Here is a 27,734-nt window from a genome sequence, read left to right as displayed (position 1 = left end):
ACTTCAGCCTCCAGAGAGGACAGGAGCTGCTGCAGCAAGAGTAGCTGCCCTGCCCCTCCAGATTCCCAGAGGGCCCGGCGCCTGTGTGAACCCCCGGGTGCCGCTGCCCGGGGTACAGCAGTGGCCTCCGGTCCCGAGAGGAGCTGCAGTGAAGCATCTGCTCCAACTTCCCTCCTGTGTGCTTCTCCAGTCTGCCCCCCTTCTCCTTTGCCCTCCTTGAAGACCCACAGCTGCGGCGGCTGTGAGGCTTCGACGAGAGGCACAGTGGTGGCACACAGTAGGGAGCTCAGCAAACCTCAGGTCTTGCTAGTCTCCTCCCAAATTCAACTTCAAAAGCCCAACGCAGATCCCCACCAATGTGGTTCCCGGCCCCTGCCCTCCAGTTTGGTGACCGGCTGCCCTTAGGAGGTGAGGGGATTAAGGCTGGCAGAATCAGTGTTGAGAACCAGGCCCCGATCCACCCTCCACGTCCATGGTCTTGGGCACGCCACCCGACCCTTCAACACGAGCCTCCTCCCCTGGGCAGCAGCCAGCCCCTCATGTGTGCCAGCAAACAGGACAGTTCTCACGTGTGAGGCATTAGACGTGGCCAGGAGGCGTGCTTTGCAGCCTGACAGTCTCGGGGTGGTCTTGGGGAGAACAAACCTGGACACTGAACTGGAAAGCACAGCACGACGCGGAGAACTCTGGGAGACAGGTGTGAACGGAGGTGTGAACAGACCCAGGGGAAGGGGGCATCCGGGAAGCGGGAAGGGGAGTCACGTCTGTGCAGTTACTGTTGGGCTGGAAATACAGGTCTGTGCCCTAGTTCTGCTTTGCTGGCCTTGACCATTCTCCACGTCAGCCCTCTCTTAAACCTTCCTCCCTGCCTCCCAAGAAGTCAGAGAATCACTCGGTTGGGGGAGCACAAAGGTCAGCTACATCAGACAGAACCCAGACCCTTCCCCAGGACCCCTGGCAGCAACTCGGGCCACGGCGGCAACAGAGCCAAGTCCCAGGCCTCTCCTGCACCCATCCCAGGGTACCCGGGACTGACTGCCAGCCCTGGAGGAGCAGCATCCAGAATACAGCAGGGAGAGTACAGGGCACCAGGCCCACGCCCAGAGTGGGCTCAGGGACACACACCAACCACTCTCCGCTTTATCTGCACAGACACAAGCCTGGCCTGCACTCAGGGGGCCTGGGGAGGCCCTTCCGTCCCCCACCTTTGGCATCAGTCTGTCAACATCAGCTTTTGTGCAGGAGACTGCTCACTCCTTTCTGTACCACATGAATTAAATATATTATCTGTCATTCACAGTACAGTGGTGGGGGGTGCGGGGGACTTATGGATAAGCCAAGACCCTCCACGGCCGCTCCTCAGGCGGAAGGGGGTGGGCAGGGGGCCTGGCCTCCCTTTGGCCTTGACATCTAAGACCCAGCCCAGTGTTGAGACTTTGGGAATACAAGAGGCATGCTCCATAGCTGGGGTGGAGGCACCTTCTCGGGGGCCACAGCCCCACACACTCCCAGTCCCCTGGGGCTCAGGGTAGGAGCCGACCCCATCCCGCCCCACCTTCCTGCACCTCAGACTGTGGGCCTGGCCTCCTCTGGGCATGGGGAGGCTCCAGACAGGCCGGAGCAAGGACAGAGCCACGGGCACTGGGGAGGAGCAGAAGAGGGAGGCTGTGCCAACACCATGGAGCTGGGGCCGGCCTGGCACCAGGCTCAGGGTGAGCCTGCACACCTGGGTGCTGCCCGTAGGATGCTGGTCCAGGGCGGGCCCACCAGCACTCGGGGATGATTAGCAGGAAGAGCTCTCGGGAGAGCCAGACTGGTAGAAGCGGGAGGCAGAGCTCCCAGGGCAGTGCGTGCTCTACTGCCTGCAGTTTTAGGCGATCCCGCTCAGACTGGGGGGGAGGGCGGGCTCCACCGAGATGCAAGAGCGTGGCCAGGGGGCCAGGGCCCCACGGGACTGGCTGGGCCACCAGCAGCACACAGGGTCCCTGGCAAGGAGCAGGCCGTGGGGACAAGTCAGGGGCAATGGGAGAGGGGGTGCGGCTCTGTCGCTCTGGGGACAGCCGGCCCCTCAGGTGGGAGGGGATTTGGCACAAACGTTGGCACCCAGGGTTCCAGGGTCCCAGACAAGGTGCCATGTCACTTCCTGCTCTCGGAGGGGAAACAGGGGAAAGATGTGCGGGCTCCCAGGGGCCTGAAAGGGTCTCAACCAAACTGATGAGGCAGGCAGGCAGGCAGGTCCCCGGGAGGTCGGGGGGCACAGTGGTGCCCATGTCCAAGGCACAGTGCTCAGCTCAGCCTCTGGACTCTCCAGTCCCTGTGGGTTCCCTGCAGGTGCCCGAGGGCTTCAGGGTGGGAAAGTGCCTGAGGTCGCTCTCTGCCCACCACCTCTTCCAAGGGAAGCAGCTCATGCCTGGCCCCAGGGCAGGCAGCGGAGGGGTTGGTGTCTGGGACAAGGGCACTGGGGAGGCACATGGGAAGCAGGGAGAGGAAGCAGCCACGGCCAGCAGGGCTGCCCGAGGTCTCCCGGGCCGGCCACTAGCCCTCACGCATCTGTCCTCCGAGGCCGCGTGGGCTCCATCCCGCTGCAGCTGTGCACGGTGTGACCTCTCGCCCCTGGGCCACAGCAGGGCGGGCGCAACTCAGAAGATGCTCTGCCGCCGGTTCTTCCCTCGCCCTGGAAAATGGAAGGAAAGATGTGGGGCTGCAAGGAGGAGGCGGGGGCCAAGGTCGCCTGAGATGAGCAGGGGCGGACTGCTCTGCCAGAGCCAGCAAGAGCATGCGCTCAGGAGCTGGTCAGTCCTGAGCTCTAATCCCATCCCTTCTACTCACTCACTGTGTGAAATTGCAACTCAGCCTCCCAGAGCCTCAGTCTCCTTGCCTGAGAAATGGGGAGCACTAACTAATGGTATCGACTTCAAGGAAAATTTTAAGATTAAATAAGATGCTATGTTGAAAGCACTTAGCATGTCTGAGGCCATCAGCTAGTCTGGAAATAAGTACAATTCTCCCAGGATAGAGGCTACACCCGGAGCTCAGAATTTGCCGACAGAAGGCACCAGGAAACGGGTGCACCTTCATGGGGCTACTCTCAGATGCGGCGTTCTGTCTGGGGTGTGGGTTGAGGAGGAAGACACAGGGAGGAAGCCTGGGCAGCAGATAGGGAAACCGGCCCTGCCCTGCTCCCTGCAGGCCCCCGGAAGAGAGGCCTGGGTCGGGGAGGAGCCCCCATCTCCCGGCCCTATCTCTGTTCCTCGGGAAGGCAAGCGCTGCCCACCCTGGCCTCCTCTAGTCGGGGCGGGTGGTGGGGAGGACAGGCCCCTACCTGGCTGCTGGAAGGCCAGGCCCCGGTAGCCGGGGTCCTTCTGGAGCTGGATCTCCTTCAGGGAGAAGAGGGAGGCAGCTGCGGGCAGAGAGGGCACAGGCCGGGAGACAGCTCAGTGAACCGGCTCCGCTCCTGCCATCTGCGGCCTCTCGCCCACCATGCACGGGGAGCCGGGGGCACCCCTTCAGTCAGGGCTGGCAGCCCCAGGATGACCGGGCTTGCTCCCCTTGTTATGAAGGAAAACCCGGGGACAGGGAACCAAGCTGCTCAGCCAGACCCGGGCCCTGGGCTCTGGGATCTCGCCCTCCTCGCCCAGACCCGCTGCCCCGCTCCCGGGTCCAGGGAGGCCCCCCCAGCGTCCCCCTCGCACTCACTGTCTTCCAGCTGGTGCACGCGCTCCCCCAGAGACCGGAAGTAGGGGTGCCTCAGGGCCGCCTCTGCTGACACGCGGCTCTTGGATTCATACTGAAAGGCAGAGGGCGGCGGCTGCAGGAACCCCGCTGGCAATATGACCCCTACACTTAGTCCCCTGGCCCAGATGGGAGGGCCAGGCTGACCTGAGCAACCCCTGGGGTCACCTAGCTGCTGCTGCTGCTAAGTCGATTCAGTCGTGTCTGACTCAGTGCGACCCCATAGACGGCAGCCTACCAGGCTCCTCCATCCCTGGGATTCTCCAGGCAAGAGTACTGGAGTGGGCTGCCATTGCCTTCTCCACCTAGCTGCTATCCCAGCTCAAGACTGGCCCAGAGCTCAGGGTCCCAGGTCCCCAGCCACCAGGAGAAAACCAGACACGGGACATAAAGAGACTGATCTCCTCTGGGGATGGAAATACAGATGCGAAAGCATACACAATTATAACTTGAATACCAGTAATACTAACAAGTAATATTAAGAACCACCCTTACCGGGCGCTTAAGCAAGACAGGCACCGTTTTAAGTGTCTTCAGCAACCTCACTTTACCCTCACAACCATCTTACAAGGTGTGAGTGATTCACTCTACTGTGCAATTGAGCCAAGCCAGGCACAGCTAAGTTCTGTAACCTGCCCACGGGCTACGCAGCTAGTGTTTGAACTGGGGTTTCCGTTTGGAGCATGCCTGCTCTGAAGTCTGGGGAGGCCAGCGCTCCTCCCGTGCCGGGGGGCGGGGGGTCCCAGGGAGCCCCAAGTCGGGCCGGGGCTGGGACTGGGGGCCAGGGTGACGTCCTGAGGCTTCAGCTCCCTGCCTGCTGGGTCCCGGCCGGCAGGGAGCACACTCACCAGGAGGAGGCTGCTCAAGAGGTTGATGCCGTCAGGGTCCAACCTGCGGGAGGAAGGAGCTAGCGCAGGCCTGCGGGGGCGCGGCGAGCCCCCAGGCCGCTTCCCCGAGGGACCGTGAGGACCACAGCGGACAGGAGCGGGGAGGAGGGGCTACCTGGGAACGTGGCTGAGGAGCGGCTGGGGGAGGTACCGGGGGAAGTTGTAGGCTCGGAACTCGGTCAGGGCCATCACACCGGGCCACGTCTCTTCCGTGGGGGTCCCTGGGGAGATGAGAAGGGGTTGGGAGGGTGAGAGGCCAGGGCCGAGGGCGATGTTGGGGGCGGGGGGTGTGGTAAGGGAGGAGGTGGGGGCAGAGAGTGGCCGCGACCACCGGGACCCCAGCCCTGGAGGATCGCCCCGGTCCCAGGAAGTGTCCGTGCTGGACGGGGTGCTGGCGCCCCCTCGAGGTGAAATGGAGGGAGCGGCAGGAGACTGACCGAGGAGTCGGAAGATGAGGTGCAGCTCCTCCTTGACCGTGGAGCCTGGGAAGAGCGGCCTCCCTGTGGCCATCTCGTACTGGATGCAGCCCACACCCCTGCAGGGAGCGATGGGCAGGGCCGACGTCAGCCTGGGCCTCCTTGCCCCCGCACTCCTGGCGCTGCTCCACCACGCTCCGCGGCACAGGGGTGGGGTGCCCAAGGCTGCCGAGGCTTCTAGCACAGCACGGCCCCCCACTGCAGTCTCCGTCTGGGGAGCTTCTGGGCTCCAGGACGCTTTGAGCTCTCCCCCTTTTACTCTGTAGGGTTGGCGTCTACATAGCCAGCACCCCGTGGCAGCTCTTCAAGCTGCACTATCTCAAAGTTTGTCCATTGGGAAGAAAGAAGCCCACAGATCCACTCTCCAAGGAAACCCCTGCATACCGCAGAGGCCATTCATCGGAGACCTGTGTTTTGCCTGGAAACCTGGGCCAACTTTTCATTCTACACTGAATCCTGTGTGTGTTAATTTTAATACAAAAATAATGCATCCCTTCTAAATTTTTCAGCAGAACTGATGCTTGGGGAAGATTCATCATATGCACTGTGGGGGCTCTCCTGTACCCTCTGCGTGCTCCTGGGGGGTATTTCAGAAGCACAGCCCAGCACAGTCTGTTGAGAACCAGGGAAACCCCGATGTAGCTCTGACTTAGTTCTCTGACATCCAGTTCAGTAGGATGCCACGTAGCTTTTATTCAAAGGAGGTTAGACAGTCCTTTGAAGAAGCCCATGGGGCAACAGAGGCGAGTCGGGAGGTCCCACAGGCTCGCTTACCACATGTCAAGGGGGGTGGAGTACTCCGTGGACCCCAGCAGCACGTCGGGGGGCCTGTACCACAGGGTCACCACCTCATTGGAGTAGGTCTTCGTGGGCACTGACTTGGCCCGGGCCAGTCCTAGGAGCAAACCGTCACTGCACCTCCCCGCTCCACGGCGCCCGCATCCCGGAGAGACTGTGGGGTCCTCCCAGCCCCGCAGGCTCTGGCCCTCACCAAAATCGGCCAGCTTCAGCTCCCCTCTCTCGTTGATGAGCAGGTTCTGGGGCTTCAGGTCCCGGTGCAGGATCTTGCGGCGGTGGCAGTAGGCGAGGCCCCGGAGCAGCTGGAACATGAAAATCTGCAGAGAGAGAAGGGAAGGGGCAGCCTGAGGTGGGAGCACGCCCCGTGGCTGGGGAAGAAGGGAGCCTGCACCCCTGCCTTGGGGCTGGGACGGGGTGGGGGACACGACCAGGTGGAGGGGAGCTACTGGAGGCTACCTGGTTCTCCTGCCCACGTGGATGCCCCGTCCTGGGCCCCACCCAGAGGGGAGGGCACAGGGCACGCAGAGGAGGCAGCAGGGTGGGCAGGAGAGCGCTCCAGTGGGGAGCTGAGAGGGGCCACTGTGGGCCGGGGAACCTGCCCGGTGCGCACACACAGAAGGGGCCATTCACTCCTGTGAGCTTCCCCGGAAGCTCCTCTTCACCCTGGCAGGTAACTGGTGCTCTCTAGTGACAGACGTGCTGGAAGTGGGAGCGTTACACCAGCCCTGGGGGGGCGGCCCATGGACAGATGAGCTGGAAGTGGGGAGGGTTACACCAGCCCTGGGGGGTGGTCCATGGACAGATGTGCTGGAAGCGGGGAGGGTTACACCAGCCCTGGGGTGGGGGGCGGTCCATGGACAGATGTGCTGGAAGCAGGGAGGGTTACACCAGCCCTGGGGGGGCGGTCCGTGACAAGCAGGCTCTCACCTTGACGTTGTGCATGCTCATGAGGTTTCCACAGTGGTCCAGATACTGCTTCAGGTCACGGTCCTGGAACACGGGGCCTGGCTCAGCCCCAGCCTGACCCGAACCCTGGCCAGAAGCGCTCCCGGAGGTGGGGCCCAGCCCAGGAGTGGGACAGGCCCCGGCTCCGAGCCACCCCTAAGCCTGAGCCCTTGGCCATTCCTGCTGGGAGCCTCTGAGAACGAGGCCCGGGCCGCCCCCACCCCCGCCCCGGCCCCACGCCCACTCACCAGGTACTCAAACACCAGGGTGAGGGAGCGCTCCGTGTGCACGAGGTCATGCAGGGTCACGATGTTGGCGTGTTTCAGGTTCCGCAGGAGAGACACTACGGGCGACAGGCGTGCCTGAGCCCCACGTGCCCCTCACCCCTCTTCCTGGGATCAGCCTCGGGGGTCCCCACCCCAGCCGTGTCTCCTGGCCCCTAGCTGCCCCCAGGCTCAGGACCCCCCCGGAGCCCCAAGCCTGCAGGACCCTGGGGTGCGCACCCTCGCGGATGGCAGTGCAGGGCGCCCCCTCCTCGTGCTCCAGCCGGATCTCCTTCAGGGCCACGAGGTTCTCTGTCAGTTTGCTGCGCCCCTTGAAGACTGTGGCATAGGTTCCCTGGGAGCAAGAACCGCACTCAGGGCCAGCTCTCCTCTGTCCAGCGCCCTCCTCTCTGTGCCTCTGCCCGGGCTGTGACGTGGGCCAGACTGCCCTGCCAACTGGAGGAGGAAATGGCAACCCACTCCAGTATTCCTGCCTGGGAAATCCCACGGACAGAGGAGCCTGGTGGGCTACAGTCCAAGGGGTCTCAAAGAGGCGGACATGACTGAAGTGACTTGGCATGCACGCCCTGCCTACCCTCCCCACCCCGTACCCTTCACTGAAGTTCCCATTCCTCCAAAGCCTGCTTCTCTGTGAAGCTGTCCTTAACTCCTCCCCCGTCAGAAGGAATGTCTCTCCTGTAAGCTGCCAGCAGGCGAGGTGCCCCTCTACTATAGCATTAGCTTTGTTCTTCCTTATATTCTGTCGATGCTTACATGCAGGTCTCCTCTGGCTTCCTAGAAGGACAGGGCTACACCCTCCTCCTCTCTGTAAACCATTGCCCACCCCCAGCCTGGAACACAAAGGCCAGTGCAGTGATAACAGAAATAGCCAGTAAATACACAGCACAAAAGCTTATTCTAGGGACACAGTGCCCTATGAGGTAGAAGAGTTACCACCTCCACTAACAGAGGGGGAAATCAAGGCACAGGGGGAGATCACTCCAGAGCTCACCCCAGGCCACACAGCTAGCCAACAGTGGAGCTGGGACGTGATCCTAGGCATGAAATACTTGCAGAATAAAAAGACTGCATTCTGCCCCAGAGTCCATCAGCCACTCCATCCTCAGGGCCTCAGGGCCTCCTCCAGGACCTGGGCCCACCTTAATACCTGCCAAAGGCTGGGCAAGACTGCATGGCCAAGAGTGTGGATGGCAGGAGCTGTGGGCAGGGGCGTGTGAGTGCAGACCAGGGGAGGCTGGGGAGACCCCTTTCTCCTCCTCGCCATCCTGCCTGGCAACCTGGCCTCTTACCTCCCCCAGTTTGTCCAGTTTCACGTATGTTTCCAGTTTCCCAAAGCCGATATCTGACTGAAAGAGAGACAGAGCATCTGTGAGCCTGAAGGCCCCCGCATACGGTCGATCGCCCTGCCCCGGGCTCCAGGTGGGAAGGGAACGAGACCCTGTGGGTCGGGGGCGAGCAGGGGGAGGGCAGTGCCAGTTGTTCTCTCCCCCTCTTCTCTCTGTCCCTGGGAGTGAGTTTCTTTCTCCCAAGGCAGTGCAGGGGCCAGAGCCCGGGGTGCAGGCCTGGGATTGCCCCACGCCCTCATCACCTGTCTCCATCCTGCTCAGAAGCCTCTCAAGGACAGGAACTGTGCCTTTTTGACACCGCACCTTGAGTGTCCAGTTCAGAACCCACTTCCCTACAGCCTCCCACACTTGCTCTCGCTCAGCACTCCAGTTCAGTTCAGTTCAGTTGCTCAGTTGTGTCCGACTCTTTGAGACCCCATGAACCACAGCACTCCAGGCTTCCCTGTCCACCACCAACTCCCAGAGTCCACCCAAACCCGTGTCTGTTGAGTCGGTGATGCCATCCAACCATCTCATCCTTTGTCGTCCCCTTCTTCTCCTGCCCCCAATCTTTCCCAGCATCAGGGTCTTTTCAAATGAGTCAGTTTTTTGCATCAGGTGGCCAAAGTATTGGAGTTTCAGCTTCAACATCAGTCCTTCCAATAAACACCCAGGACTGACCTCCTTTAGGATGGATTGTTGGATCTCCTTGCACTACAACCCTTAAAAGTACGGATTCCCGGGCCCCACCACCCAGAGTCTGATTCTGTAGGCATATGGATGGGGGATCAGAATCTGTGTTTTATAAGATTCCCCAAGGAAATCTGACAGGCCAAAGCTCAGAAACACGTGCCAGCTGGCTTACTGATCTCATCTCAGTGAAGACTCTGGAACCCAGAGTGGGCTTCATCACTAGTGGGACCCAACTGCTGCTGCTGCTGCTAAGTCGCTTCTAGGGAATGGAGATTGACAAAGGAGGATCCGCTGTGGGAATCCTCCCTGGCCAGCAGGTGGCGCCAGAGGCCCAGAAACCTCCCTGGAAATCGCTGCAGGCCTCAACTGGGACAGGCTAAACCCGGGCCATGCACGGGAGTGGGTGGCCATTCTGGTGAACTCTGACCCTCTTAGGACTCACCAGAGAGGCGCGGCGGGACATTCGGGTGAGCGGTTTGGGTAGGTCTGGGCTCTCCAGCTGCAGCTTCTGTAGGAATTCCTGGGGCAAGCGGATGTCCATGGGCAGAGAGAGCCTCTTACTGATGTCCTACAGGGGCCAGGATGAGACAAGGTGTCCGAGTTTGCTCCCAGGTAGCCAGGGCTTGTGGGGCCTGCATCTCCCATCCTGGGTCTCGCTTTCCCTGTGAACAGTCCTAGCAGGATTGAATCATGGGTGGGGATTTCTTCAAAGTTGTGCTCAGAGGCAAACGTGAACATCCAGGTGGTGCCGGGTGACCTCAGGAGGTCCCTTGCCCTCTCTGGGCCTCAGAGTCACCATCTGTAGCATGAGATTCCTGTAGACACTGTGCTTCTGTAAGCCTGCTTTTCATACATTTGGGCACATGGATATGGGCCATAAGAACAGTAGTCAAATTGTCTAGCCCTTGCTGTGTACCAGGAATGTTCTGAGCACGTGGCATATATTAATTCATTTCATCTTCATCATGATCATTTTAACATAAGGAGACTGGTAGGCAGAGGCTGAGTAACCTGCTCGAAGTTACAGATCTAATCAATAGCAGAGCTGGGTTTTGAACCCCTGAAGTCTGGCTCCGAGGCAACCACCTTCCTGGGCACACACACTTGTGGATGTGTCTCTTATCACGTCCATAGCATAGAGCCTGGAGCCCCTCACCTCCATGGAGAAGCGGCGTTGGTTCTGCCGCCGGTACTGCACGCCTGGGGACAGCTGCCCGAGGTCCTTCCCACTGTCTGTGGGGGAGAAGGTGCTGGACTCTGGCTGGGGGTCTCCACCAAGAGGACCGAGCTGCAGGTCTGAAGGGAGAGGCATCAGCTACTCCCAGCCTCTGCCCCAGGATGGGGGCGGAGTGGGGAGTCCAGTCCACCCTGACCTCTGTCCTTCCCCACCGGGGCCAGTCGTGCTGGTGTGCAGGAAGGCAGGGGAGGGGAGGGGGGGGAAAGGGCCCCAGACCCCTCACCCTCGTTGCGCCTGTTGTGGAGCTGGTTGAACTGCTCTGTGAACTCCGCCAAGGACTCCTCAATGGTCTCAGTGCGGGGCACGGATAGGGAGAAGCGGCGCTTAAAGTTCTTCATCTTGCTCATGATTGGCAGGGAGCAGTGGCGGGTCCTGGGGCAGGAGAGGTGAGAACAGGTGAGAACGGGTGAGAACTGGTGAGAATGGATGATAACAGGTGAGAACGGATGAGAACAGGTGAAAAAAGATGAGAACGGGTGAGAATGGGTGAGAACGAGTGAGAATGGATGATAACAGGTGAGAACGGATGAGAACAGGTGAAAAAAGATGAGAACGGGTGAGAATGGGTGAGAACGGGTGAGAACGGGTGAGAATGGGTGAGAATGGGTGAGAACGGGTGAGAACAGATGAAAAAAGATGAGAACAGGTGGGAATGGATGAGAACAAATGAGAATGGATGAGAATGGATGAAAACAGGTGAGAACAGGTACGAACGGATGAGAATGGATGAGAACAGGTGAGAATGGGTGAGCACGGGTGAGAACAGGTGAGAATGGGTGAGAACAGATGAGAAAAGGTGAGAACGGGTGAGGACAGGTGCGAATGGATGAGAATGGGTGTGAACAGATGAGAATGGGTGAGAATGGTGTGAATGTATGAGAACAGGTGCGAACGGGTGCAAATGGATGAGAACATGTGAGAACGGGTGAGAACAGATGAGAACGGGTGAGAACGGATGAGAATGGATGAGCACAGGTGAGAATAGTTGAGAACGAGTGAGAATGGATGAGAACGGGTAAGAACGGATGAGAACGTGCAGCGAGTCTGGTCAACAACAAATGTGAATCCTGGGTCTTCCCATCAAGCTCTGTCAATCACCCTGTACTTGGGGGCCAGGGCGACATGTTCCTAACCGTCTTCCTTCCTGGGAATCTTATCCCCTCTGGATTCCCTGCCCCTGGGGAGATATTCACAATGTGTATCAAGAAGCAGAGAAAAGTATGGCTCATAATAGTGGCTTGATGTGCCAATGGGATCCTGAAAGCCTCCCCAGGGCCAGACGGTAGCCTTTTAGCTGCCAGAGACCTAGAGAGTTCTGGAAGGAGGCTGGGGGGCAGGGAGGACACCAGAACCAGGTGGCCCCTGGGCCAGCAGCTCTTTACCAACTTACATGGAGGAGGCCAAATATGCCAACAGCCAGTAAGCCTAACTGATGGATGTCCATAAGCTGAACATACCTTAGCCTACACCCTTGTAATGCAGTCTGGCCCAAACCATTTCATAATACTGACACCTAGAAGCCCCTCTCTGGTTTGCTGTGAGTCCCCCGGAGACAGGAAAAGAGAGGAAAGGCATGAGGGGAGGACGAGGGGAGGACCTGGCCCTGCTCCCATCTCTCCTGCTGAAATATGGGAGGTCCGGAGCAGCTGAATGTCTCAGGGCAAAGCCAGAAATTTGCCGGAAACAGATAGGGCCCCCTGGGGAGAGGACGCAGAGCACTGTCGTCCTTCTCACACAGAAGCCAGCAGGCAGGGCCTCCACTGCAGCGCAGACAATGAAGCAGCAGGGTGGGCTGTCTGCTTGCCCCTGGGCCCCCTCCCCAGCCAGGAGGGGTTCCCTCCCGAGGCTGCGCAGCCGTCTTGGCCTCTGAGAAGGGGACATCCTGCTGGCCTCTCAGTGCTGGTGCCACTGCTTCTTCACGCCTACTCTTCCTTCTCTGTTCTGCCCTGAAAACTCAGAGTGGGGCTGTCACACCTCCCCTCCCCTCCCCTCTGTGGTTTCATAAGCTTCCAGCGTGTCCGCCCCCTCATTCTGCTCTGCCCACTTCTCCCTCAGCTACAGTGGGGCTGGGATCAAGAGGCCTCACAGGCACCCCCCCACCCCCCACGCCTGCCAAGAAGCCATCAGGGCCAGCCCTGTGATGGAAGGGACAACCCTGCACTCTGTCCCGGTTTCACCCATGCACCAAGCATGGCCCCTCCCCAGAGGATGCTCTCAGCACTGCCACTGGCCAGTAACCAGTTGCCAAGGCAACCAGGCCCCTCCTGAATCCTGGTTTAAGGGATGATGGGTCAGTAACATGTTTACTTTGTGTAATGATCATATCCTTCTGTCCTCAACCAGCCTGGAAAAGGTCCTTCCCCTGGGCCTGCAGGCTCCTGACTGCCTCCAAAGGAAGCTAAGTTGAGACCTTCCAGCTCTCCTAGCTCAGACCCTTTGCTTCCTCAGGCTGGCACCTCTCAGAGAATAGGCCTCAGGTCCACACTGCCCTCTGAGCCTATCTCTGCCAGTGGGCCCTGAAGTCTTGCCAGTTCAGCCCAATAAATGAAGAGCCAGGCACTGGGGCTAGTGGTGAGTGAAGCCTGGTCCCTCTTCTCAAGGACTTGGGGCTGTGAGGGCTCCTGAGGTGAGGTTCCTGAGCTGAGAACTCCTCTTGCAGCTTCCCTGCAAACGTCACCAGCCTGGAGCTTCCCTGCTTCTCCATCTCCAAGCTCATCCCCATCAGTCAACCTCAGCTGCTCCTCTGGGCTCTGTGTGATATCCCAAGCCTGCAGTCTGCAGGATTCATATGGACAGAAAGCTCCCAGAGGCTGCCAGCCACCTCATTCTTGTGTAGAGCTCACAGGGAAATGGGGGCAGGAACGGGGGCTTCCTGATGGAGGCAGTGTGTAAGTTCCAGTGACAGGAGGACCTCGACATGCCCTGCATGTTCGCTAACACCTCCCACACGACGGGAGAGTGGAGATCTCCCCGTTGCACAGACCACCTGTTTACAAGTTGGGTGAACATCAGCATCAGCAAGGAGTGTCAGAAAAAATTCCGATTCCTCGGTCTCACTCTCAGATTCTAGAACTGAAGCTCTGAGGATGGTGCCTGGGAAAATGTGTTTTTAAAAACCATTCCCAGTGATCTGAACATTAGAGCCATGGTTGGGAAGTAGCTGAGGTCCAGGTAAGGGATGGAATCTGCCCAGGTTTTCAGATGGCCCTAATGTGCTGTGATGGGGAACCCAGGGGGTGGGGGAGACACAGGAAGGTGGGGAGAATGCTGAGTGGAGCACAAGACCCCCCTGGGAGGGGAGGAAATGACTGCCCTTCTCAAACTGGTGCCCCAAGCTCAGTCATGGTCATCCTAGGGGGCGGGGGAACTGGGCACTTGGCTTCCTGAGGTCTGTGTTTCGCCAAGGTGGTGGGGGGCAGTCACGTCCTCTTCTAGAAACAGGGCTCCCCATAAAGCTGTCCTACAGTCTGGGATTTATGGGATGGCGGGTTGAGTTGGTGACTCAGGAATCCACCAGGAGCTGCCATAAATCTGACGCCCTCGCTCTTGCCTGGAGGGGAGGGGAAGGGAAACTCATCAAAAGCCTTGTGGGAGGGAGGTCCCCAATTTCTACAAGGCAAAGGAGAACCACTAAATTCCACCCACCCTCCTCGTGGCTAAGTTAAGAGCAAGGAGCCACTAGTGGAACCAGGAAGCATGGAAAGAGTGAAACTGGAGACGAGCAGGAATGCGGAGCCAAGCGATGCAGACGACACCGGGGGACCAGCTGCTCTCAGCCAGCCTGAGAAGAGAGAGAGGAAGTGGCTGCTGCTGCAGCAGCAGCAATGGGGGCGAGACGTCGGGATGGGCCTCCTGATGGCGGCCGGGGAGCAGGCAGCAGTAACCATGCAGAGAGTGGACACTGCTCTCCGATGGGGACAATTGGGGCATTGAACCCAGCAGGGTCTGAGTGCAACAGGGCAGACTGAGCAGTGAATGATCTGTTGTTTCCTAGCTCAGGACACAAGATGCCTCTGTCACTTCTTTCTTGGGAGTGTCAGCTCCTCAGATTTGAGGGTCAAGGGGGAAGGGAGACAGGAAAAAGGCCTGTTACCTTCGTGCAGTCGGCCCCTCACCCGCGTCGGGGGACAGAAGGGCTCAGTGTCACCCAGCCTGAAGCCAGCCCAGGGCTGGGCACAGTGTGGCCTTTGTCCCCAGGGCCAGGGAGCCATCTGGGGCTGTCCCCGGGCAACCGGTGCCAGGGGAAGAGGGAGACGCGCGTTCAGAGATGCTGGCCTGGCTGGGTGTGGGGTGGTGTTGAAGGAGCAGTCCCTCTTGGGAGCTGCAGGATTGGAAGGCAGACCCCAGCCCTTCCTGCTGCCTAGGTGAGTCCATGAAGTTCTCACCTACCTGCCATCACTTCCTCCTGGGCGCACACCAGCCAGCCAGAGAAGTGCGTCGCACAGGAGGAAGGGGGAGCCGGGCCAGGAGGACACTGACACTTCTCCAGAGGCTGCCGTGAGAAAGGGCAGGGCTCCTGGAGTGCTGGCCGGAGCGGGCACTCACAGAGCCACCATTCCAATCCTCGCTGGCTCCCAGAGGGGAACTGACTTGCTCAAAATCATGCAGGAACTTCCTGGCTGTTGCCAAGTGCACATGCTCCATGACTGCATTGCTCCTTTCTTCTCCTAGCTAGAAATGCCCCCTGCCCCTCCAGAGGCCCAGGTTGTAAGTGCTATTCTCTGCCTCCCAGGTCTCCTCCACCCTCCCCCCAAATTCAAAGCCAGACAACCCCAGATGGCAGTTCTGCGCTAACGCCAGCAGGCCGAGGACAGCGTGCAGCCATCGCTCGTAGGGATGCCATCGCTCGTAGTTCGGCTCGTCTTTCATTCCATGATTATTTACTGAATATCTACTGCATGCCAGGCGCTGTTGCTGACCCTGAGAATCTACTTGTGAACAAAATGGGCACTAATCCTGTCCTCACGGTGCTGACGCTCTAATGGGGGTGGGGAGAGGTAGCAGACAATATAGTTAAATATAATTAAATAAAATACACAGCATGTTAGATGGTGACATGTGCAAGGGAGAAAAAACAGGAAAGAGATGGGGCGTGAGAGGTGAGGTGTTGGAATTTTAAATAGGGTGATCAGGACGTCTTCCTTGAGAAGGTGGCATCTTTTGAGGAAAATTCTGAGAAGGTACCGGGGAGGGAGCTAGTCATACAGAATCTGGGGGAAGCAGTTAACAGGGAAATGGCAGGTGAAAAGGTCCTGAGGCAGAAGTGAGTTTGGGGTGGTCTGGAGAGCAGAGAGGGGCAGATCGTGCTGGGTCCCTGCGGGGTCTGGGAGGGCCTGAGGGCATGAGTGATCTGCTTGGGTTTAGGTTCTAACAGGCTCCCTCTGACCGCAGCACAGGGGCTGCAGGGAGCCTGGCCAGGAGGTGGCAGTGACAGGGGTGATGGCTGGGATCAGAGTGGTGCAGCGGAGGCGGGAGAAGCGCTGGCTCCCGGCCTATCACAGAGGGGCAGCCGGGGGGATTTGCTGACAGACTGCGACTGGGGGAGTCGGGAAAGAGTCATGCGGGGCTCTGAAGGGGTTGGCCTGAGCCAGGGAAGGACGGGCGGCCACCGTGGGGGTGAGGGCGCTGGGAGCGGAGGCCTGGTGGGTTTTGGGCACGAGCTTTATGTTCGCTGATGTCTGAGTGGGGGTGCTGAGTTGACACAAGGAAGGCACTCAGAAAATGTTAGCTCTCTTCTCTCTTTTCTTCCCTCGGCTTCCGGCACAGATGTAAAAATATCAGAAAAGAGGTCCATATAAAGCTCATGCTATAACACACACCCCTCACAGACATTCCTACCGTCCACAAGGCGCTTTGAGACCTTGGGATGGAAGAGGAACAGGAAGCAGGGGACGTGGTCAGCGGTGGGCAGGCCAGAGCCTCTAGACAGAGAGGGCAGGGCAGGCAGGAGGGGTCCCCGTGGCTGACACCGCCAGGCAGGGCCCTCAGCCCCCCGGTGGACAGCGTCCATTCCCGGGGAGGCCGCCAACCTGTAGGCCCTTCACCCCCTGTCCAGGAGGCGCAGAGGCTCCCCGCCCCCAGGACAACCTCTGCCAGGACCCAGAACTAACCCCCGCCCTCCGGCTGGGACACCTGGAAGACCCAGACGGGCAGATCCTGGAGACAGAGAAGGAGGCTGGCAGAACATGCCAGGAAGCTGGGCCATGGGCTCCCTCTCACAGGAATTTGGCTGCAGGCTATTGCAGAGGGCGAGGTCAGCTTTTCCTCCTAAATCTCAGGGAAGCCAGCTCTGAGATCCCTCAGGAAACCTTATGAGAAGCCTCTTTGCCTTCCTCCTGAATAAAGCCCTCACTGGGACTTCCCTGTGGTCCAGTGGTTAAGAATCCGCCTGTCAATGCAGGGGATGCGGGTTCAACCCCTGGCCTGCAAAGATCCCACACACTGCGGACCAGCTGAGCCTGAGGGCCACAACAGCTGAGCCTGCGCTCTGCAACAAGAAAAGCCCGTGCTCCACAGCTAGGGAAGGCTGGTGCCCAGCCACAAAGACCCAGCACAGCCAAAATAACAAAGAGATACAGTTTATTTTTAAAAAGCCCTGATTCGCAGCCTGCAACCCAGGGCCCTTCAGAGGCAGCACCACCTTCCTCTGGGGCTCAGTCCTCCCCACTCCCCACCATGGCCTGTGGTTCGGGTCCCAGGCCTCCAGAAGCCTCCCCAGGCGGGCACCCTCCCGACGGGCACCCTCGTGAAAGTGCGTCATCCATGGGGAGGCCGCGGGGAGGACTCTGCTCACGCCCCTCACCAGGCGCGCTTCGACCGCCAGGTTAGCTCTGTGGCACACAGCAATCTGGCTGTGTCATCAGCACTTGGAGCACCTACTGAGTTCCAGGCACGCGAGTGCTTTTCCAAGTCCCCCCTTTTGCTTTGTTTTGTTTTCTTTTCTTTTAGGTCTCAGTCTCTGCGAGCCCAGGGCTAGGGGATGAAGGAAGTAATTTCCAACTGCCCACTTTCCGAAGCCCCGAGGGTCTGTCCCTCGTTCCCAAAGGCTGACCACCAGCTATGGTCCTCATGACACTCTCTGCTGCTCGCTTCCTGGCCCTGCCTCGGCCACTCTGGGCCCATGGGCAGGTTTTAAAAATAAGCAGGGGCCACGGCTGACCAACTCTGCACACGTCACACGCTGGGACTTCAGAGACACCCCTTCCCCCAGCAGAACCGTGCCTGCAGGGACCTGGCAGATAGCATCTCTTCCTGCACCCTCTCACTGACCCTGCCCTGCACGGCTTGAGGCTTTGGTTTCCCTAGCTTGTAACAAACCTCAGGGGAAGCCAGTCACCCCAGGACGGCCTGGAGCCGGGAGGGAGCAGGGAAGCAGAGGCCCCGGAGCCCTCATCACCCCTCATCACTCACTTTGCTCTGAGAGCTCCAGCCTGGGGGAGAGGCCGTCAGCCTGGGCCTTTCTGAGGGGCCGGGATCCAGGGACAGAGAGGCCTGTGGTCACCCTGCCAGTGAACAGATGCTCTGGACGCAGGGACAGAGCTCAGAGAAGATTCCCACAGCTCCTGCCGGAATGCGTGGGGGCAGGTGGGGAAGGCCTTCCAGGAGCAAGCTGGACTAACCCACAGGAAGCCGGTCAGGAGGCGGCTGTCTGGAGCCCAGGGTTGCCTCTGTCCTAGACAAGTGCACCCCAATTCTTCCCCATGGCAGTGGGAGCAGGGTGGGCTGGGGCAGAGGGAACAGCTTCTGGCAAGCAGCCATTCCCCCAGGGAGGCCTGTGCGGGCCTCGGGCGGGCAGGAGCCACAGCATGGTGAGGGATGGCGTCCTACCTGATGCAAAAGTCCTATCATGAGGGTACGTGCCGTCCGGGCCTGCTTGCCAGAAGGCTCTGCAGTTTGGAGTCATGGGAGGAGCCCCAGCTCTCCCACCTACTAGCACTGTGACCTGGGAAGACCTCAGCTTCCTTATCTGCAAAATGGAGAGAATGTCCAACCTCCTATCCAGTTGCCCCCGGCTGTGAGACCTGACTTTCTCAGTGGCCTTCTGATGACGTCACTTCCCCATTTTAAATCCTTCAGTATTAACACCACCCTCAGGAAAAAGTCCAAACTCCAGCGGCCAGACTAGGCCTCTTGTGTTTTGACCCGTGTCTCCTCCTGGTCTCTGCTCTCAGCCCTCCCTGGAGGGTCCAGCTTTCAGGAACACAGCTGACATTCTCAGAGGAAAGGACCCTCCTGGCCACCCCTGGGAAGGTCTTCCTCACTTTTCCCTCAGTAAAACTGCTCCCTGACTCAGCTGCTGCTTCCCCTGGAAGGCTGCATGTGGCTGCCCCTCCTCCCGGGAGGTAAAACGAGATGCCTCCAGACTGACATGTCCTTCAGGGCAAGAGCATGGACTGGGGCAGCTTTGCTTCCACGGCCTCACGTGGAACCTAACCTACCAGGCGCTTAGCCAGTGTTCATGGAATGAATGGGCATACTGAATTAGACCATAGCTGGTGTGCTGTAATGGCTCATTTGAGCCTCTCCTCTACATTTAAACATTAGACCCATTGAAGACAAAGACCTTACCCCCCAGGACACTCTGTCGGTGTGCAGACCCTTCCTTCCACTCTCAGGCAGGCCAGGTCCTGTTGCTATGTTTATCTTCTCCTTGTCAGGCCAGCCCCAACTCTTAGCAGGTGGGACTTGAGCCCAAGTGGGTGGCCTGGCCCTGCCCTCTTCCTGGGGATACGAAAGCAAGCCCGGGGGTCCATCAGCCAGCCCAGGACTCCCTGGGACATTTCTCCTCTTCGGTTCTCCTAACTCTCCATAGGAACGGGAACCCAGGGACCGGAGCACCAGGGACGAGGGGAAAGCCAACCAAGTGTTCACATCTTCAAGGCTCAAGGCAGACGTGACCTCTTCCTCCCGCCTCCTGCCACACCCCTCCTATTCTCTCTAGCCTGAAATTCTGCTGGCCACGTGGGGCCCCTAACCTGGGCTCCCGCAGCATTTAGATGTCCCCAAGCAGCGCACTTGGCTTGCTGTATTGTAACTGCTGGCTTGTCTGTCTCCCTAGTTTGCCTGTGGGCAGGTTAAGGGGAAGGACTGATCTGACTCATCATTACACCTCTAGCCCCTGACACAGGGCTTGGCACCGCGCAAACCCTCAAACGAGCAGTGAGGGAATCGACGAAAACCGAGCGTTCCTGGTTCGGGGAGTGTTTGGAGGTAAGTGGGCCGCCCAGAGGCTGCCAGTTGCCCACTGGACTCCAAGCCTCAGCTGTAAGCTAGGGTCTTTCCCCAGGGCAATAGGGGCATGGGGTCGGGGGTGCGGGGGCAGAGACGGTGGCTTCTGGCCCAGCAGCCGCGCTCCCAGTGAGGTCTGTGCAGGCTTCAGGGTAGGCAGTTGCCATAGCTTGGTGAGGAAGAGACAAGGGATGGAGACGATCCTCAAGAGAGGTTCCAGATGAACGTGCGCTAAGTTGGGGTTCCCAGGTCTTGTGGGGAGGGGGCTCGGCAGGCCCCGGGGCCCTCCTCCTGGGCTCCCATCCCCCAGGGGCAGATTTCCAGGGCCTCATGGGTCACATATACTACCTGGGCTCAGACCTTGACCTTGACCCCTACAGATGACCCCTCCTCACCCCAGACCACCCCATCAGCCCTGCTGATACTCCGCCACTCTTTTTGGCTTCCTGGGGCTCAAGGAATGAAGCCACATATATCATCTTCTGGCATTTTCTTTTTTGGTCTTTTTTGGACACCCAGCCAAGGCTGGCCTGGAATCTCTGGAGAGGCTGTGGATTTCTAAGTGATAAGGTGGGGCGAGGTACCCTTCTGTCAGCTCTGGTCCTGGCCGTCCCAGACATCCCAGACCAGAGGCAGGAGCAAGAAGCCGGGGCAGACAAGACCTCTGTCTCGTACATCTGCTTCCAGACCAGGCCCACCCCAGCTCCCAGACAGAGGAGACCCTTTTCCACTCCTTTCAGCAGCGTGCATTAAAGAAAGACCCTCAAGGAAGGTCCCTCACCTACCATCAGTGTTTTTAAAATTCCAGAGTCTGGAACATTTTCTTAAGTCTTCCTTGCTAAATTTCAGTGGAAATAGCTCATCTGTTTCCACTCTGTTTGCCTAAGCACAGAGCCTGATGCCCACCATCCTCTATTCAACCAACAGGAGGAGAAATAAAGAGCACCCAGGTCACCTTCCCTTTAGTCTTCCCTCGTCCAGACTGAACAACCTGTCGGGGATCTTTGTTAACATCTCTGGTTTTTTCACCACGCCCAACTTTAGCAACAAACGGCAGGGGCTTTCAAGCACGCATCCCAGGGGAACAGCTGCCTCCCGAGTAGTGAGGGGGCCGGAGGGGAGGGTTTCCCACATCTCCAGACCACATTCCTATTTATACTGCACTCCCCGCACTCGCCACCACCAGTCTGGCCCAGAGATGCCACGCCCGCATTCTGAAGGACCCTGTCCAACATTCTCCACCCTTCAGGGCACGCTGGCCTCCGCACACTCAGCGTGGCCTCCCTCTCACCAGGCGGGGTCCAAGCAGCCGCTGCAGCCACGACCACTGCCCTGCTCCTCTTTGTCTCCAAAGCCCGCTCTGGGACAACTCCAAACATCCTATGCTTTGGACGTCCAGTCAGCGGCGCTGGTTTCTCCCAGTCCCGGTCTCATTCCACAAGCACCTGCCCAGCACCAGGCTCTAGGCTCGGTCCCAGGCTCTCATACGTCTCCCTTCCCCCAGGCCCTGGTTCTCCAGCTTCCTCCTCCCTCCCCTGTCTGGGAGCTCACTTCCTCTACCTGGCCCTGAATGTCAGGCTGCTCAGAGTTCCCTCTTTGGTCCTCTGTTCTTCCGTCTCTACACTCATCCTGACGACCTCAAACTTTCCTGCAGCGGAAACCACCACCCACGTGCTGATGACTTCCAGATTCACAGCTCAGGCCCCACCACGACCCTGTGCCTCACACACAGGCCCGAATGCCTGCTGGGCACCTCGGTCTGGATGTTCCCCCAGGCTCTGGGATATTAGAATTACCCCACTGGGCCTAGGACAGTCCCTGAGACAGCAAGCAGTTTGAGATGTGTATTTAAATGAAAAGGGCATTTGTGTACAACTTGTAAAAGCTGTGTGCTAGGCATATATGTGTCATACATGTTCACCCTATAAATACATGTAGACAAACACTGTCTATAATCCAGCAGGACACACACACACACATACACACATAATACATATATATATATATATTCCAGAAGGCTCTAAATTAAAATGCTAACAGTAGTTATCTAACTGGGTAACAGAATTACGAGTGATTTTAATACCTCCTTTTTGCTTATTTGCAGCTTCTAATATTTCCATAATGAACTTTCATTGCTTATGTTAAAAGAACAACGCTTCTTTCTAAATGAAAAGAAAGTATTTTTAGATAGAGATTCCAGAACTGTTTAGTGCAAACCTTGGGAGAACTATGATTATCTAAGCAGGGTGGGCAAGCATTCCTGTAAAGGCCAGACTGCCAGTATTTTAGGCTTTGTGGCCATACGGTCTCTGCTGCCGTCACACAACTCTATCCCCCTAAAAGTACCCACAGACAGGATGGAAACGAATGCATGGCTGTGTTCCAGTAAACCTTCACTCGTGGACACTAAATTTCATGTATTATGTAATTTTCAAGTGTCACAAAATATTACTTTCATCTTTTGAATTTTTCCCAACCACTTAAACCTATAAATATCATTCTTAGCTCACAGGTCAGACTAATATAGGCTGGATTTGGCCAAGAGCCATGGTTCTTCAAGCCTTGCCCTTTGGCATCAGTGCCTGTATGATGTTTGAATCCCACACCCACTGCCTTGGGAAGTACTTTCCCTCCTCCCGTCTGACAAGGAGGAGGCCTTCCAGGCCTTCCTCATCCACCAGAGCTATGGCAAGGGCCAGCTACCCCGGCCTCAGCTGGGGGAAGGCCCTGCACTTCAGAGTTTGGGGGATCAAGACCCTCCTGGGGTCTCCAAGGACAGCTCCCCTTGCCAGCAGGCTTGGCAAAAGCTGGAATCGCAAACCAGCCATCCTGGACAGGGTTCTAGGAATCCCCAGGTCTGTGCCCTCATCTACCAGGTGAAGAAGGGAAGACTCAGAAAGGGGAGCAGCCTGCCCAAGGCCACTTGGACGACGGGGTAGAGCCAAACTAGAACCGAGGGCTTGTGACTCTGAGCTCAGTGCCCGTTCTGGGGTTGGAAGGGACAGCAAGGGTCTGGCCAGAGATGGCATTCCTTGCACCAGGCACCATTATCAGGGACATCAGCTGTCCATGGAGAGCCGCCTTGCCCAGGGAAGCAGCCAGGCAGGTCTGGCGTCAGCCCAGAGCGTGGCACCCGGCCCAGCCGTGGCAAGGGGTGCTGCCAGCTGAGCTCCGTGCCAGGAACAGGGAGGGGCTTAGGGCCCCCTTTCCTGGCCTCAGCCCATGGCCTACTGGTAGAGGGGGTCTAGGGACCCAGCACTGCTGATGTCACAAGCGTGATGCCCTCCAGCACAGGACCTACTCCCTACCTGCTTCCAGGTGCTGGATCCTGCCAGGATGTGGGGAAGGACAGCTATGCCCCGCCCCCCTCCCCGGGCCTGCTCTCTCAGCAAGAATCTCCTTTGCTGGGTGGCCAGGGCCAGAAGGGAGAAGCAGCCCTGTTTCCTGAGGGGACCCCCAAAGAAAGAAAAGGGGAGGTTCCTTTATGGAAGCGAGGGGGGAGGACAGAAATCATTCTGGAGCTTTGCCAGAGCTTCTCACAATAATGATAACATGGAGAGGGCGCTTGGGGTAAGGGAGCGTGGAAGTGTTTTAAGAATAGTTTCCTCCCCAGCTGGGGGCCTGAGCCCTGGTTTCTACAGGGATCAAGGAGAGGGCAGGGTTCTGAGAACCGCCAAATGCGGTCCGCTGACTCCGTCTGCCACCAGCCCTTGGTCACGACACCAGGTAAGGCAAAAGGCAAGGAGTACCGTTGACATTATCTCATCGGAATTCTCATGAGGCAATACTGTTCCTCTCTCCATTTTCTAAAGAAGGAAACTAAAACTTGGGTGAGCAAGGTCTTTCACCGAAGGCAACCACTTCCTGAGCAACAGGGGCAGGATCTGAACTGACCCCGAAGTTCAAACACTGCCCCCACCCATGGCGGGCAAGAGACACACCCTCCACACACAAAAATGAATGAACATGCCAGCACGCCGTCATTAGCAGGCCACTCAGGACTTCCCTGGCGGTCCAGTGGCTAAGACTCCAAGCTCCCAAAGCAAGGAGCCCAGGTTTGATCCCTGGTTAGGGGACCAGGTCCCACGTGCCACAACTAAGAGTTTGCATGCCACAACTAAAGACCGTGCACGCTACAGGAAGATCGAGGATCCTGCGTGCTGCAACTAAAACCCAGGGCAGCCAAACAAATAAATATTTTAAAAAATTATCGGGTCATCTTGTCTATACCGACCCCTCTATTTCCAGGAAAGACTTTATTTAACGTCAGAAGGGTGGGGTGGGAGCACAGGGTGAAACCACTATCCAGAGTCCCAGGCTCACCACTGCCCTTCAGAGGTCCAGGTCAGCGTCTCCAAGACCAGGGTGTCCTGTCTTACCAGGGCCGCTCATGCTGTCAGGGAGCCTGAAGACCCTCTTGAGTTCAAAGGCGCTTCTCACCCTGCCTCCTTACCACTCCTCCTCTGTAGACGGGACCCTGAAGATGGCACAAGCTGGGGGGCTCTCCTTCCAACGGGAGGTCTGGCCGAGATGCGCCCACAGCGCCCCCTCTTCCTAGTCTGCTGCTGCGCCACGGGCCAGCTCCTGCCAGGCCAGCCCCGGGCTCTGTTGTGATCCTGGATCCCAGGCTGTCTGAGCGGCCATGAGCCCAGCCTTAGAGCTGGCTTCTGTGTGCATGCAACGGCACATGGGCTTTGGGGCCCACGACAAGACACTGGTCTGCTCCCACCCCCAGAGATGGGAAAGTGCCTACTCAGCAGCTGATGCCAGGAGGGCGAAGGGTCCAGGGTGGACAGAAGAGAAATGTGACTCACGCCCAAAGGGGCGAAGCTAATTGGGTGAGTCTGGATCCGGGCCAGCCACTCCCTCCCAGACAACAGAGCAGAACTGGGCCCGCAGTTGAGCACTGGGGGAGGGTCTTCTTACCCCAGGGAAGGGAGGCCTGGCAGAGGGCCCTCAGAGCAGGAGGCTGTTAGCTTTCCAGCCCCCACGGCCCACCCGACTCCTCTTGGAAGCTGAGATAGAGGGGAGGGTAGAGTCCCAAGGCACAGCAGGTCCCCTCCTGGCAGGTTCTCATCTAAGAGTTCTCATCCACCTAGCCCCCACTCTCTTACACAGGGACCTCCTCCTCAATCTGGAGGAATGGAAAAGATACTGCTAAGGGCCCAGCTTGATGAGATTAGGAAAGCCTGCCTCCATCTCTACCCAAAGCCAGGCACAGTGCGATAACTAGGAATTCGTTCCCAAACAACAAATAAAACCACTGGTTATTTAGCATTTGCCAGGTGCCAGGCAGTGTACATCACTTCATTTAATTCAGGTAACAACCCTCCCTGTTATGACCTCCATTTCACTGATGAGGAAACAGGCTGGGAGAAGCTCAGGAGTTTGCTGGGAGAGAGGAATCACACAGTGAGAGCATGCTGGGCTGGCCCTCTCCTTTAGATCTCAAACTCAGAGTAGGAAAAAACAAATCAGAGAAGGGATAGGTGGAGATACTGAACAAAAGTCCAAAGCAGGGTGATCCCAGAAAGTAGAGGCCAGACTGCGGTAGGAGCTGGGAGGGGCCAAGCCAGGCATGGGGCCTGTCTACCTGGGCACAGGAAGGTCAAATCACCAGAGGACAGTCTGGGTCTGTAGGGAAAACAAATGCAGACATAAAGGCAGCTCCCTCTCCTCGAGGCCCACGGTGAGGGGGCACTTCCAAGGCAGGCAGCTTGATCCCACGAGGTCTTAGACCAAGAACTTAGTTGCTCCTCAGATCGGGTGCCTCTCTCCCACAACCCATGGAGAAGCCATGCTCTGCCTGGCACAGGACAAGTGAGAGTCCTTACTCAGAGCACCAGCCCCCATCCTTCCTTCTCCAAGGACCAATACAGAACCAGACAGCTCCGGAGTAGGCTGGGGTCTCCCTTGATGGGGGCATGAACTAAGAGCCAGGGGGCTTGAGGTCAGAGGAAGTGGGATCCCACCTATGTGGATCTGGGGAGAGTTGGTGTCGCAGAGTCTCTGTTTCCTCACCTAAAGTGGGATGATAATAACAGCTGTGGTGGTGCTACTGGTAAAGAATCTGCCTGCTAATACAGGAAATGTTAAGAGATGCGGGTTCAATCCCTGGATCAGGAAGATTCCCTGGAGGAGGGCATGGCTTCCCACTCCAGTATTCTTGCCTGAAGAATCCCATGGACAAAGGAGCCTGGCAGGCTACAGTGCATAGGGTCACAAAAGTGGCACATGGCTAAAGTGACTTAGCACGCACTCATGCATAAATAATACCTACCTCATAAAGTTACGTGACATACTGCTTGGCTCCCCGTAGATAATTGATAAACGGTAGCCACTGAGGCATTAAGAAATCAAATGTAACTTACTGAAAACTACTCTGGCTCTAGAAACCCCAGTAGGTTTGGGAAGAATGAAGGCTCCTGGCTGGGGGTGGGCAGCCAGAGGGAAGAGTCCTAGGAACCAAGGGGGTGGGGAGTTTGCAGGGCTGGGGGGAGGTGAGGCTCACAGGCTCATCAGTTGCACAGGAGCTGCCTGAAGCAGGGTAACCTGAGACAGAAGCTCTCCCGTGGCAAGGTGACCCTCTCTCCAGAACACCTTGGGATGCAGACCCAAACCTAGGAGCCAGTATTGCCTGGGGCCATCTTTGCCTTCCCCCAACCCTAAGCAAGGGGTCCCAGACACCCTCCGCCCCCAGCCCCCGCCCAGGTCAGAGGAAAGGTAGGGGATCCCTCTGAGGATGCGCCTGTCAGCCAGACATTCCAGCATCCTCCTCCTAAGGATTCTGCTCCCCCAGGCCAGTGTCCAGGAACGCGCTGTGTGCCTGAGCCCGATGGAAAATGCCCCACGAGCACGCTGAATCTCACAGGGCGCCGACACTGGCGGGCCAGGCCAGTGGTGTCAGTGAGTCACAGGGCTCAGGACGCAGTTGGGGAATTGCTGAGGGCTGGGCTGGGGGTGGGGATGAGGTTCTGGGGAGCTGTCTCCCACTCATGCTGTAGGGAAGGAGTTCAGAGAGGATCAAAGGCCCCTGGTGCCCAGCAGGGTGTTGATCCCAAGCACGGGAGATGGAGATCAGTCACTGTCTCAACCGCAGGACTCCCACCACAAGGCCTGAAGACAGCTCCAGAAACCCTGGCCCCCAACAGGCAGAGAAGAGAGGCCTCCAGCCAAAGCTGACTTCAGATTTCTGATTCCTGATCATCTCCTCCCCTTCCCAAGAATCCTCAGGCCACATCTCCCAACTGGCCACCCACCCTTCCCATGACTAAATTAACCTTTTGCCTGTTGCGCCTGGGTGGGCAAGGGGCATTGCCCCTTTGGTTGGCCTGGGAGAGAAGAGCCCCCCGCAACCCCCGCACCCCCACACACCCCCTAGCGCTGGAAGCTGCAGGGCTTCACGTGTCCTGTCCTTCCACCTTCGCCCTAGGGCCATGGCCTCCCACCCGCGCCAGCCTGTCTCTCTGGAAAGTTCACCGGAGCCCCGAAAGCCCTTCAAGGCGGGGTCTGGTCCCACACTGGCGGGTTCTCCCATTACTGGAGGCTCCTGACCCTTGCCCTTCCCAGGAGGAAGGGAGCAGAGAACGCGCCCGATTCCCGACCGGGTGAAAAACTTTGCTTCCTAGGAGCTCGGGGGAGGCCAAAGTGAGTTCCGCTGGAGACGCCCGGGAGGGGCGGCGGACCTGAGAAGGCAAAACAGCCCTCCGTCCTAAGCGCCTGGACGCGGGGAGCCGGCCTGCGCAGGGAGGGCATCGCCCGCCCCCGAGCACGCCGGCCCAGCCGCCCGGCGATCGCCGACCTCCCCGCGTCGCCCTGGAGTCGCCCTGCAGCCCCGGCCCCTGGCAGAAGCAGACCTGCGCCTTTAAGAGCCGCTGGGTTTACCTTTGCTCCGTTTACCCGGCGCCGCGCTGCCCCCTCCTCCCGGGCCCCCCGCCCGCCCGCCCGGCCCGCCAGCCGCCGCGAGTCGCCCGCGGACTCACCGCGCGTGTCCTGGGGGCCGCGGTGCGCCGGCTCCCGCCCGCGACAGCCGAGGGGCCGGGCCCTGCGCCCTGCTGGGGTCCCTGCCCGCCCTCGGAGCTGCGGCCGCTGGTCGGGAAAGGTGAGCGGCTCCCGGGAGAGGCTGCAAC

At 58.5% G+C, this 27,734-nt stretch overlaps 1 protein-coding gene across 1 annotated transcript; it reads right to left on the bottom strand.

Moving 5' to 3' along the window:
* Positions 1 to 1,257: 1,257 nt before the first annotated feature.
* On the bottom strand, positions 1,258 to 27,734 carry CDK18 (cyclin dependent kinase 18). The gene is made up of 16 exons (XM_019976831.2): positions 27,588 to 27,734; positions 10,601 to 10,749; positions 10,297 to 10,436; positions 9,583 to 9,708; positions 8,412 to 8,468; positions 7,342 to 7,456; positions 7,087 to 7,181; positions 6,821 to 6,883; positions 6,087 to 6,210; positions 5,870 to 5,990; positions 5,057 to 5,154; positions 4,735 to 4,840; positions 4,581 to 4,623; positions 3,697 to 3,787; positions 3,323 to 3,400; positions 1,258 to 2,674 (listed from the first exon to the last, which is right to left on the bottom strand). The coding sequence occupies exons 2-16, from the start codon at positions 10,722 to 10,724 to the stop codon at positions 2,640 to 2,642; spliced, it is 1,416 nt and encodes a 471-aa protein (XP_019832390.1). The 5' UTR covers positions 10,725 to 10,749; positions 27,588 to 27,734; the 3' UTR covers positions 1,258 to 2,639.

Source organism: Bos indicus, chromosome 16, assembly GCF_029378745.1.
Source record: "Bos indicus isolate NIAB-ARS_2022 breed Sahiwal x Tharparkar chromosome 16, NIAB-ARS_B.indTharparkar_mat_pri_1.0, whole genome shotgun sequence".
Taxonomy (NCBI): domain Eukaryota; kingdom Metazoa; phylum Chordata; class Mammalia; order Artiodactyla; family Bovidae; genus Bos; species Bos indicus.
Note: the sequence above shows the minus strand (reverse complement) of the source record. Positions and strands in the feature narration are given on the sequence as shown.